General features: G+C 48.1%; 1 protein-coding gene across 1 annotated transcript in view; it reads right to left on the bottom strand.

The window, feature by feature from the left end:
• Positions 1 to 13,315, bottom strand: part of RERE (arginine-glutamic acid dipeptide repeats) — a 104,563-nt gene that overhangs the window by 34,506 nt on the left and 56,742 nt on the right. The window contains exon 10 of the mRNA XM_041460261.1: positions 6,211 to 6,291. Within this exon, the coding sequence (XP_041316195.1) occupies positions 6,211 to 6,291 (81 nt within the window). The remainder of the gene's footprint in view (positions 1 to 6,210; positions 6,292 to 13,315) is intronic.

Below are 13,315 nucleotides of genomic sequence, written 5' to 3'. Positions count from 1 at the left end.
GTAAATTACCTTCGGCATACAAAAGTAAAACGATACAATTGAAAATTAATCCTCTTATTGTCTTAAGAGAACGCTTAAGAGATTTCAAACAAAAGCAATAAAAACAAAGCACATTTTAGGTATTTTCTTTCTTTGGTTTTGTCTGCTTCAGCTGGAATTGAGAAAGGAAGGTTTGGGAAAGGGTATTTTGGTCTTTGGAAGCTGAAGCCAGTCCTTAATCAATCATTAATCAATGAGCACACAGGTGGCACAGGGCAGGTGAAAGGGCTGCTGAGAGCCAGGCAAGAGCTCCAGGAGATGGGAATTCACAGGACACAAGGAACTGAACTAGGGGAACACACCTGTATGGGCACCTCCAGGAGATGGGAATTCACAGGGCACACTCACTGTGCTCACCTGAACACCTGCAATCCCTTCAGAGATGAAGAAAGACACCATGGTGTGTGTGAGTTAAACTTTTATGTCTCTTTAAAGGCCTTTCCAAACCTCCTGGTTTATTACCCAATAAAGTTATGACATTTGCAATAGGTTTAACAGTTAAACTTTAGAAAACAAACCAGACCACAGCGAACACACACACTGAACATCCCTCTGCAAACAGCTTTCAGCTCAGAGCCACTGAAATTCAGGAACATCTCCATCTGAGCTCAGCATGTCATTACCTTCCTTGGCTTTCCTCAGCCTGCTCCTGGTGAGCAGCACCGAGGGCCTGGCTGGAGCTGCCTCAGCACCCTGCCTCACCCGGAGCCAAACACGAATTCAGGGCTCTTCCTCCCTCAGCTGAGACAGCCACGCTGACAAAAACAGGAAAATAAAAAAAACCAAAAAGGCAGCACGTTCCCTCCAGAAGAGTTTGTTATGCAAATGACTCGGTGGTTTCACTGACACAGGAAAAGCAACTGCTGCCTCTGCCCCTTTTGCTACCTGGACTGAAGCCCAGGAGGATATTTGCTGTGACTACAGAGAAAAGTCTCAGCCTATCATATGAAATAATTTCAAATCATTTGGGGAAGGTGAAGCCCACGAGCCCCTGTGTGAACAAGAGCAAAGCCAGTGCCTGCAGTGGCCACGCTCTGGAAGCAGCAGCAGCAGCAGAGAGCAGGATGAAATGAAAAGAAGCAGTGGCTGTTTATGTTGGCAGTCGCTTCAAACTCTAATGGAAAATTTCAGCTCTGACTGCACCCAGGCTAGAACAAGTTATTAAAGAAAAAGGTTCAGCTTTCAAACAGAAAAGGCTTGCACAGCTTGTCCCTCTCTGAACGCTCCCGCAGCAAAGACAAGGCAGGAAATAATGTGCCTTGACTGCAGTGTATTAATATTCCATCATTAGGGGAATATGGCCTCAAATAAAGCAGATTTCCTCGGGGAGAGCAGAGCAGGGATAAAGCCCACGCCACAGCCACAACGCAGCTCCTGCCACAAACAAGGCTCACCACTAAATGCAAATATTAAAAAGCCAATGTAGGGCTAAGTAATCACTTTATACCAACAGACCAAGAGATATTCATCTAATTATCCCCCTCCTTTGATCAAAGGCACTCTGCTATTTGAACAATTGTGTCGAGGGAGAAGCTCTACCTTTCAGATGCTCTGGAGAGCCTTGCACAAACATTCCTGGGGCTTGGCTGCCATCAGGAGTGACATGGGGAGAGGACAGACACCTTGCCAGCCTGCACATATGGTAACTGCACTGACCTTTCAGCTACTACACATTTGCACTATATTTAAGTGCTACTCAGGAAGCCAATATTGTGTATTATGTAACACGAGATTAAGCATTAATGAGGCAAGAATAAAGTTGTTTATCTAAACCCCAATCTAAAATTAAACAGAAGTTTATGCTGAAAGCTCACACTGCACTCGTTTTGCCTCCTAACATTAACAGAGCACAGCTTATTTAGTCTCCGAGGTAAGTCCCAGCAGCATTTAATTTGAAGAGGAAGATTTTACTATCAGAAGAGAGACCATTTTTCCTAAAGAAATGATGCATATTTAGTTCTTTTGTGCATAAATACAGCACACTGCAGGTATTTCAGTGTCAGGAAACAGCCAATATTCATAACTCCTGTTTACAGTGTGCTGTAGAGCTAAATAAAGGAGCATCCACCCAGAGGCAAGATCTTTTGACTGCACTCTGTCATCTCCTGCTCAGCAGCCAAACCAAGACTCACACACAGCACAGATACCTATGTGCTCAGCAGGGAAATTCAAGCCAAAATTAGCCTGTGTGCCTGCACAGAGATCCACTGTCCTCCTCCTGGGCTTCCTGCAGGGCCAGCGAGGAGCAGAGAGGGGCACGGGGACCATGCCCACAGCCCTGTGCCAGAGCTGTCCTTGGGGACACAGCAGCCCCTGGAGAGCCCCAGAACGTCCCCAGAGCTGTCACCCCAGCTCTCAGAAGGGCCCAGGCCCACCCCCAGGACAGACAAGGCGGCTCCAAAATCTCAATTCAGCCGCAGCAAAGGCCAGGGCAGCGTGGCAGGATAAAAGGACATCCCTCCTGCACCCAAGGGACAGTCACACACTTCTGGGGGAGTGCTGACAGCAGCCCTGCCCCAGAGCAGGCTGCAGGAACCCCAGGCACAGGGACACAGCTCTGCTCCTGCTGGGACCTTGAAGAGCTCAGACAAACTGCAAGGGCAGCCTGTGCTCCTGAGAGAGCAGCACGAGGACAGGCTGAGCAGCAGGAGCCAGCCCTGGCTCCCAGCAAGGTGACACCAGGACTTGGCACCCTCCTGCTCCTGCTCTGATGGAGCCACTGCCCTGCACGAGCCCATTCCCCGTTGCTGTTTATGAGTCAAGCTGTTCCCAGGAACACAGGAAGGCAATCCCCAACCTTGGAGGCATTTAAGTACCTTTATCTCAGGCCTATCACAGTGCTGGTGCTTCTGAAACTCTCAAAATTCAAGTAGCTCAGTGTAATCATCTGAAGAATTCAGAGCAGAATGTTAAATACTCGGAAAATCCTGTATTATCACCAAGTTTTAGCAAATTATCCCAAAATGGGTGGATGGGAGGGGAATAAAACCACATTTAAAGCCAAACCAGATAGTTAAGCAAACTGTTGCCAGCTGTGCACCTTTCATTCTCACAACATGGGAATTTAAATGAAAGTAATTATTGAAAACCGTTCACGTCACTGAAAAGCCTCCAAAATTTACTTCTTCCCATGAAGAGCAATCAGAAGTGCTGCTAAGCAGGAACCAGAGGAGAGCAGGGCAGCTCATCAGCTGCAGCCAAGGGGAAACCACCCAGGGGAAGATAAAAGGAAAAAAGCTGCATGGAAATAGAGGGGAAGGTGAATTTCGGAGAGGTCAGTGGAAACCCAAGGAAGTTTCAGGAGCTTCATGTAAAAATCTCATGGCTCAGGTACACGGAGGCACTTTTCCTCCAGGTGAACACTGATCCTACATTAAAGCAGCACCTTCCTTGATCCACTGCAGTCATTTACTCCCACGTCCACTGGGAACCCCTCCTGGACATAAACATGGAAATAAACTGGAAATGCGAAATAAACCAGCGCAGTGAAGACCCAAACACACCCACCTTTGATATGGAATAAACATTCTCTTTCATAAAGCTTTTTTTCTTGAGGATTACTCATTGAGAAGAACTCATTTAAAAATCGTTGAAAAACTATGTTAAATTAGCTAAAGCATTGATAAATACAAGGTTTTCTCAAAAGACATTGCACACTAACTATGGAAGGGAGAAAAAGCCAAGGCACAACTCAAATAGGACATTCCTTAACACACTTGTGAAAGCTCAGTACAGGGTGGCCTGATTCTCATCTCTCACCACGTTACACCTTCCCAAAGCAGAGAAGAAACACAATGTCATGTTCACCTCCACGTCCTGAGTCCTGCACAGCAGCCTCAGCTCGATTTAACATGAAACAGGCCTGGTCTCTGCAAGAATTCCCTGGTTCTGCTGTATTCCTTTTCTCCCACCGTTTCCATGGTCCAGGGTAACATTAGGGAGGATTTTCCCCCAGTGAATGGTCTAGGAAAGGACACGTTTTCCAGAAATCATGGCAATAAGGAGGTTTAACTTTTAGTGGGGATTGCTGAGGTAAAACCCCCTGGGTTCCTTCCCCACAACCTTCAGTGACAGGAAGGAAAACTCTTAATAAATCAGTGTCCAAGAGCCATTAGGGCAAGTCACTCCAAGAGTGCCCCTGACACATCTTTAAGTACCTGGAAGTTGCTTTAGTATCCATCTAACAACTTTTTAGGGTTTCATTGGTGTTGATATGGAGGCTGAACACAAGAATAAAGCCTTTTTCTGGTGTTTCTGGAATTGCTACAGGGTTACTTCACACTGCAGCAGAGAAATGGCAGGCAAAGTATCTGAAATTATTCTGGTGATGAAAAAATGCAGACAAATTAATCCCACAGCCTTGTCATTTACATTACTCATTATCCCACTTTCAGGAAAAGAAGCAAAACTGTACAGTCAAATATTTACTGCAGCCTTTATGCTGCAATGTCTTCCTATAGCAAAACAGCTGTAAATTTTGGCTGCAAAAGATTGGGAATTAAAGAAAGCAGAAGTGAGGCCTGTGGGCAAAAATAGGAAGCAGAGATTATAAACAACCCGTTGTAGGTCAAAGGTTATTTGTAGATCAGTTACCACAGGGGCTAAAAAAACCCCTGAGCCCAAAGCCATCAACATGATACTTCCCACAGCTCAGACTTAATATTTAGTCTTCTCTGTAGTAAAAAATTAGACCTAATGAAACAAAAATATAACACTTGAAAAATGAGAGCTTCTGTGAGGTTTAACAGCACTTGCAAAACTTTTACAGAAACCCCAAGGCTGATATGAAAGCTCCAATGTAAGAAGTGAAGCAGCACAAACAGGGGCAGGCACCTGCCCCAAACTCCCCATTTTTCAGTTTTGTTTTTTTCCCTCCCCCTGCAGAATGTTTTTTTCCATCACAAAAAAAAATTTAAAATATACATTTCAATTTATAAAGACACAATATACTTCAGAGCTGCTGTAATTCCAACTTAGAAGAGGACTTTTGCCCCTCAGCAACTTTACCATCAGCAGAATTCATTTCTAAAAGCAAACACTGATTTGTTCTAAACCCATTCTGAGAGATATTCTGGAGGAAAGAGGAAAGGCATGAGATGTGTAGGTTTGTCAGATGCTGATAAGATCCATACTATTCCAGCATTCCTTCCCAGCTGTCACCTTTCCAGGCCTCCAGCCTCAAAATCCAACAGGATCCTCGAGTCCACCAACACTTGAGCAGTAATCTGAGTTTCCTTTCTCAGCAGGATGAGTGAACTTGTAATTGTCTCATCCTCCCCTTCCTTTTTAACTCACACAGTGTTACTATTTACCACCCAGAGATTTGTGCTATCACAGCACTGTCTCACAAGAACCTCCGGGAGGGGAATGGAATCATCCCACAGAAACTGAGAGCTTTTTAAATATCATTACAGCAATGCTCTGTGCACATCCAGACTGAACACTCGTGATGCTTTAAATCAGTGTTTTCCACACTCATACACTGCTAGAAAACAACCCAACTCCATTTTCACGGAGCTACCTGCCTTCCAAACCCAGAACAAAACCGAAAGCAGTCTCCCAAAGGCTCCCCGCAGCCAGAGGACACCTGCAGGACAGAACCCGAGGCTCTTTTAGGGCAAAGGAGCGGCTCCCCAAGGCACCCCAGACCCCATCTCCTGTGCAGGAGTGCCCCACGGGTCCCTGCCAGGCTTGGGGTGGAATGCCAGGGTTACATAACCCTGAGAAGAACATCAGAGATGTCGGATCCAGGCAGGGGAAGAGTTAAGCAGAGCCGGGCACGGTGCGGGTCACAGGCAGATCTCGATCCCATCAGATGCTGCTTTGGTTTAGGTTTTCTTTAATTACCCGATGCCACTCGAGCCCCACCGGGTGACACAAAATGTATTATCCCGCCGTAATGTCAGAATTTAAAATTAGATTCGCTCTCCATAAATACACTTCACCCAGGCTCAGTGGCTCCGTCCAGCCATGACGATTATTTTATGTAACATCTTTCATAGCCCGAGACCTAAAAACTGCACTAAAAATCAGCAGCTGCCTTGGCTGGCTGAGGATTTTCTCTTCCGTTTATCTGAGGAGAATTCGGGGTGAAAAGGAAAGAGTTTCACAAGATCAAACAGCGAAGCAGCGAGAGAAAAAGCGAATTACATAAAGTCCAAATGTACTTACGGTCTCCTTATTGGGAAGCAACTCCTTTCGGATTCTGAAGAAGTTCTTGCCGTACTGCCTCAACCCCTTAATAAACCGTTTCTGTGATAAAAGATAGCAAAAACAGCGTGTCAGCAGCAGCAAAGAAAAAAAATATTTAAAAAAAAAAAAAAATTAAAAAAAATCCCCCAAACGGCGGCTGTGAATCGGCAGCGGAGCCGAGCGGCGCCGGGAGCCCGGGGAAGCGAACGCACCTACAGGGCTGCGAACGGGGGAAAGGCTCGGGAAAGATCCGAAAAATCCCAGCCGCATTCCCTTCCGCCTCCAACTTCCAGCGCTCGGAGCTCCGCCGGGCCGGTGCCGCTGCCGGAGCCGCTCGGGGCCGGTCCGCGGCCGGGCACAGCGCAGCCGGGGCTCGGGGCTGGGGCAGGTGCCGCAGGGGTTAAAGGCTCGCAGCCCCCGCGTTCCTGGCGGGGCTGGCTCGGGCCGGGGCTGGGGCTGGAGCCGGAGCGGGGCCGAGCGGAGCCGAGCCCCGGAGCAGCCGCGCAGGGCCGGGCGGAGGCGGCGGCGCCCAGCGTGTGATGGCGGCGGGGCTGGGCGGGCGGCTCCGCGGGGCGCGCCGCAAAAGGCGGCCTGGATCGCCGGCCCCGACACCGCCCCCGGCAGCCCCGGCAGCGGCCGCCGCCCGGCCCCGGCCCCCGGCAGCTCCCAGCGCCGAGCGGCCGCCGGCAGCGCTCCCTCCTCGCTCCGGCTCGTCCTCTCCCTGCCGCTCGTCCTCGTCCTCTCCCCGGCCCTTCCCCCGGTACAGCCGCGGCCGGCGGCCCCAGCCCTGCCCGCGGCCCCCTCACGGCCCCCAGCACAGCCCCACAGGAGCCGGCAGCAGCAGATGTGGGGCTGAACAAAGTGCCTCTCTCTGCAAGGGACATTCTAGAGAAGGGCTTCTTCCTTTCCCCTGAACGTCAAAATAAAAAGGCTTTTTCCTTTCCTATCAACACCGTACACAGCTATAAACAACAAGCAAATAGCAAATTTCTGCCTGCAAAGCCGACAGGGGATGTTGAGTATGTGGGCCCTACTATTCCAGGGAAAGAAGGGAAATGATAATTCTTAATTCCCTAAAAAGAAACAAGGAGAGAAAAAAAAAAAGGGGGGTCTTTTCCTTTCATATAAACACTGTGCACAGCTAAAAAAAAAAAAAAAAAAAAAAAAGGCCTTTTCCTTTCCTATAAACACTGTGCACAGCTATAAACAACGAGTAAATAACAAATTCTATCTGCAAAAAAGATAATGGATGCTGAGTACGTGGGCCCTACTATTCCAGGGAAGGGAGGGAGATGAGATTTTAAAATCCCCTGGAGAGAAACGAGCCTCAAGTTGGCTTAATGTATTTTGGATCGCAAACACCTGCTGGAAGGAGGTGGGCAGGGATCGGACTCCCCAAAAGGTGAATTCCCTGCTCAAAGGGTGCTCTCAGCTCCCAGCACAGGAAAGAGCCGCTTTGGATCCCGCAGGTTTGCTCCCACAGGGATCTATCCTCGCCTAACCCTGACCCTCAGAACCAGCAAGACTGCAGAGCTCGCCAGGAACGTGCCCGGGGGCACGGAGACGGGAATTAACCACCCTTGTAAAGGCTTGGAGATTACAGTCCCTCGCAGTGTGTCATTTACTCATCCTGCTCCTTCCAAAGCAGCCCACGCAGCACCCGGGACTGAAGCGTTCGTTTCAGGGGTGTCTGAGCTCCCAAAGGTGGGAAGTTTTACTGACAGCAAGGCACCAGCCCCCAGACACGGGCAGAAATCACCCAAGTACCTACAGAGCGGGATGCTGAGTGCCCAGAGTACAGCTGCTCCCTAAGGCACTCAGACACTCCTTTTTAGCAGGAGAATTTTCCCAAGGAATTCTCATTGTGCTGGGGTGGGTGCATCACTCCCCTGGCACCGCAAACCTCTGGCTGGTGCTCTGGGCAGGAGAAGGTGGCAGCAGCAGTGACAAACACAGCCCAACGCCAGTGCCAGCATCCCAAAGAGCAGTGCAATTCCCGTCTGCAGGAATTCACCAGCTAAATGGGGAACATGGAAAGGCAGGCACTCAAAGGGAACTGCAAAAAAATGAGAACACCCAATTCCTGTTCCTTATTTTGCCCAAGACTTACTGTGGTGCACTTGAATTCTTGGGCACCCATTTAATTTATTATTTAAGATTCTCTTTTACCAAACAATGTTATATTTGGCTTGCGTTGTGATTCAACTCTATTAATAAAACCTATGACAAAACTTGTTTTCCTTTGACCCCATGGGATGTCAGAAGTCCCTTCTGGAAATGCAAGCCTAGCACAGAGCCAATCTGAATAACAGAATTAGAGGGACCTTGGAATGCTGCTCCAAATTTCCAAGTGGGAATGAAGTCAATCCTTCTGGCCAGTTCTGCTGTCACCTTTATTGATGTACAGAACTCTCCCTGGGCCACTGAGGCACTGACAGATACCCAGCTCTAAAGCAGCTTTGTGCCTCTTGGAAAGGCAAGGGAGAGATGCTTCTTAACATGCAAATAACAACAAAGAACACAAGAAATAATTTCAGAAACTCAGAAATTCTAGAGCTTAAATAATAATTTTTTTAAAAAAGCAGATCTTCCTTCCTATTCTAGACTTCCATTAATTCAGGCATCATGGCCCATTCTCCCTGCAGCAAGAACAGCTACTCCTTTTCTCCAAGTCAAGCCCAACAGAGACCTCAAAATGGCTTTAAACATAACAGAACGAAATAGCTGCACACCAAATCAGAGGTGACCTGTTGCTCCCCGGTGTCTCACAAAGCAGACTGCCCGACACTGATTGAATTTGCTCTCCCCTGCACAAACGGCATGCACCAGTGCTGCAGGAGATGCTGCACTGCTCACAGGAGGCATCTGAGAGCGACAGCTGCCAAGCTAAAATAGCCTCGAACACAGGGCTGAGGCTCAGACCTATGGATAAGTTTGGGTAAGAAGTGCAAGTGGCTCTGGAGCACAATGGTTTCATTTTTACAAGTACATCATTTGGATTTTTAGGACAAACATTTCAATTTTTACCACTTCTGCTTAACTTTAAAAGATTGCTTATGACAGGATTCTGTCAGCGTTATTGTTCGTGCCGCTCGCTGAAGACAAACTGTGCCACAATTAACGAAGTGCCGTGGCTAATGAGGGCTGTGAAGCAGCTTTAGGAAATCCCACGGCTTGTGGGGCAGCCAGTGCTGACAGCCAGGGCTCAGTTTTATGGGGTGGTTCCCATGGCTGTTGACCAGCCCCAGCACGAGGCCTCTCATGCCATTTGATAATTTGATGAAATGCACTCGATGCTGCAGCATCCCGCGTGCAGCCAGGCAGCCATAAATAACCCGGGCACAACCAGGAACGAGCATGTTCACGTCTGCCTGCGTGCTGCTCGCAGGTCCCGTATTTCATCCCGAGGAACAAACCTCCTGACAAGATACACAAAGCCGTTCTGCCGTGCCTGACACGTTTGTCACGGGGCTGGCAGTGCCAGGGCTGAGCTCGTGCGTCAGGGTTTCCATCATCCCCAGATTACAGGCTGGCAGGAGGAACCGCCTGCTGCACCCCGTGTGCTCCTGCACCTCAAAATCCCCAAATAAAGCTGCTGCTGAAAGGGTGCCCCAGTGACATCCGCTGCAAAAACAACAACCAAAACTTCCAGCTGAAGGTTTCCACCTGAAACCTTCAGAAAGGCAGCACAACTCTGATGAACCTGCAAATTCACCACTGACGTGGTGCTGCAATCAGGTTTAGAGCTCGTTATTTTCTCTAAGAAATTCCATGTGCTGTTCCATTCCCTCCCTATGATTTCCACCTGGTTAATGAGTGAAGAGCATTGTGTAATGCAAAACATTTGCACACAGGGCCTCTTCTGATCTTTCTCAATCCAGGAAATGAGGATTTTATTTCTCAATCTTTCTAATAAAAAAACAAAATCAAATCACCTCTTTAGCCTATGTCCAACAACAACAAGTTCTTCTCTCAACATTTTCCTTAATTCTAAGCAAACAAAATGGGAGATTTTGCTATTATGAAAGCAATAGGTTTAGTGCATGTCTGGAAAGGCCAGGTTTTCCAGGCAGATGCCACTGGAAGTTGTCACCACCTTCCATATTTAATTTAAAGTTTTTTAATAAATATGGTAGGGAAATTTATAGAGTTTTCATTAACAGCAGATAAACACTAAATACATGAAAGCATCTTTACTTCTTGATCTTCACAAGCTGCCAAACTTCAGCGTGCAGCACATTTAGAGATATTTGAAAATAAAATCACGTTTTCACCCAGCTCTCTCAGGCAAAGACACGGAAAACCAAAATATTTTGGTGGTATTCATTAGATACCAGCCTGTATGACAAGGCAGGGATGTTCCCACTGGAAATTCAAAGCCCTGTGCAGAGTGCAGCCCTGGTCACCCACACGTGACACAAACCCTACACTCCCCAGGCCATCTGCCCGTGAGATCAAGTGTCCTCTCTAAACAAACTGACAAGGAATAGATCAGCTGAAAGCCTTCAAGGTGCCCCACAATTTGCTCTCTCCCTCCCAACTGCATCGCTTTGTCTTCCTGAAAAATTATACTGAAAAACGAGAGGCTGGCCCCAAGTGTGGGGGACTGAACCCAAAGCTCTGCGGGAGAGGCACCTCCCAGCCTGAGCTGAGTACCCACAGCAGCCACAGACGAGTCATTAACAGCTCCCTCGAGGGAATGCCAAAAGATCCTGGATGATAATGACCCCCCTTCCATGGAGCTGCTTTTGTTGGGAACAATGGAGCTCCCATGGTACCTCTCGCTGGCTGGAAATATTGGTATTAAGTGAGCGTGAGCACAGCTGTGTGTAAATGACACATATAAACAGATTAGATTTGTGTATTTATACTGGATGCAAACACATTAATAGCACATTTGCATACCCAGTTGGCTAAATGAGATTGCATGCAGAGCAGGATTACTGGTTACAAACACATTTATTTAGGATTTTCAATAAAGTATTTATATTGCCATTCAGGAGGTCAGAGTGGATTCATCATCCTTTTTCTCCTCTTTGCCTCCTCAGACACACACAAATGCTCTTGTCAACATGCTTTGCACGGACTGCCCAGCCCTGTTCACAGCTAGGCTGGGAAAGGGCTCCAACAGCAGAAGGAGCTGAGCTGAGGTGCTCAGCCCAAAGGCTGCCCCAGTTTCCTCCCAGTTTCCCCATTAAAGGTAATTTTCAAGGGGATGAGAGTTCTCCTTGTGACCAGCATGAACCACTCCCCAAATGCCAGTTTACAAACCTCCCCTTCCCCTCCTCTGTTTAATGCCAGGGATCAATGCAAGAGTCTGCATGAAAGGCAACGTGATATTGAAGGTGACACAACAGCTCTCAGACATTTCCAGAGCTGCAGGAGAATTCAGCTCTTCCTCCACCCCGGGCCTGGAGCTGTCAGGGTGTTGCTAACCTTTTGTGCTGACCCCAGCTGTATTTTCCCATCAGGATTTTTACCAGAGCTATTTTTATAAAGAGAAAGATTACAGGTTCACCCAAAAGCACCAGGAAAGCTTTGATTCCCATTCATTTGTACCTGTGTCTGGGGGAGTCCCGATGGGAAAGAAAAAACAAAAGAGCAAAAAAACCAAAACAAAAATAAATACATTTCAAAAATCAATTCTTTCTAAACGAGGAGCCTTTCTGTTTGCCCTAATTGCACCCTGATTATTGGCTCTGGGATCAAATGCTCCCAAGCCCTCAGCTCCAGGCTGCTCCCGTTAAAAGCCCCAGCCCCACCATAAATCACACCCAATAAATCATCCCCGAGTGCTGGGAGGCACTGGGAGCACCAGGCCAGGTTGCCAGGCAACATGAGCAGGAGGGATGCAGGGATGGACACAGGGATGGAGGGATGGATGCAGGGATGGAGGGATGGATGGATGCAGGGATGGAGGGATGGATGCAGGGATGGAGGGATGGATGGATGAAGGGATGGATGCAGGGATGGAGGGATGCAGGGATGGAGGGATGGATGCAGGGATGGATGGATGGAGGGATGGATGCAGGGATGGATGGAGGGATGCATGAACAGACAGACAGATGGGAGCTGCTGACAAACAGCCAAGGGGCACGCTGTAAAATCCAGCTCCAAATGCTTCTGTGAGGAACACCAGCTCCATTCCCGGCTGCTGCTGAGCTGTGGGAGGCAGAGATCCCACAGATCACCCAGCAATCCCACAGAGATCCCACAGAGATCCCACAGAGTGGCAGCAGCAATGTGATCCCCTAAAGGAGAAATGAGAAACCCGAGCCAGCCCAGGCAGAGCTGCAGCAGCAGCTGATGCTTGGATCAAACCCTGCCCAGGGCATTAAAGCAGCAGCAGCAGCAGCAGAAAAGGAAACCTGACTTTCCTTTCCTGCAGCTCTGGAAGGGCTGTGGGACAAACAGCCTCCTCTCTGGGAAGGACAGTTCCTGGATGGTTCCAGGCACTACCAGCCCTGGCAATGTCACCAATGGTCCCACATTTCAGCAGGGGAGGAGGAGGCAGGCAGAGATGAACCCTCTCTAGAAGGCTGCACAGTCTGCAATTTCCTCTTCTCTGCCAGAAGAAAAGGAGCCATTCCCTTTCCAAACCAAGCACAGAGGGGTGAGGGCAGGAGGACCTTCCAAAGGGAGCAACAAGTCCTGGGCCTGACAAAAATGAGCTTTCTGTTTATCCAACATTCTCTGTGTCATGCAATCGACAGTTCCTCCGTGTTGCTAACAAAGCTAAAATGATTTGAGTGTGTTTTTTACATAAATGATTTTTTAAAGGTGCCTTTTAAGAGTTAAACAGAACAAAGGTCTGGCACATTTGTGACCCAGGAAAGCAAAACAATGGGCTGCTGACAAGAGACAACAGAAAGCTTTTGATTATACTTCAGATTGCCTTTTCTGTACACAACGAGATTCATTTCTGGTTGTTATTTTAAGCTGCTGTTAAAATGCTAGTACACAAAAAGCCTTCTTGTACCTCAAAACCAAAGAGCAAGGGAAAAGAAAGAGAAAGAGCTGGACATGTTCCTTTTCAAGGACTACCTGAAATATCTTGTGTCATCCTTCAAGGCTCCAACACAGC

Source organism: Pyrgilauda ruficollis, unplaced genomic scaffold (assembly GCF_017590135.1).
Source record: "Pyrgilauda ruficollis isolate IOZ18807 unplaced genomic scaffold, ASM1759013v1 scaffold141, whole genome shotgun sequence".
NCBI classification, from domain to species: Eukaryota; Metazoa; Chordata; class Aves; order Passeriformes; family Passeridae; genus Pyrgilauda; species Pyrgilauda ruficollis.
The sequence above is the reverse complement of the archived record's forward strand: the minus strand, read 5'-3'. Positions and strand labels throughout refer to the sequence as shown.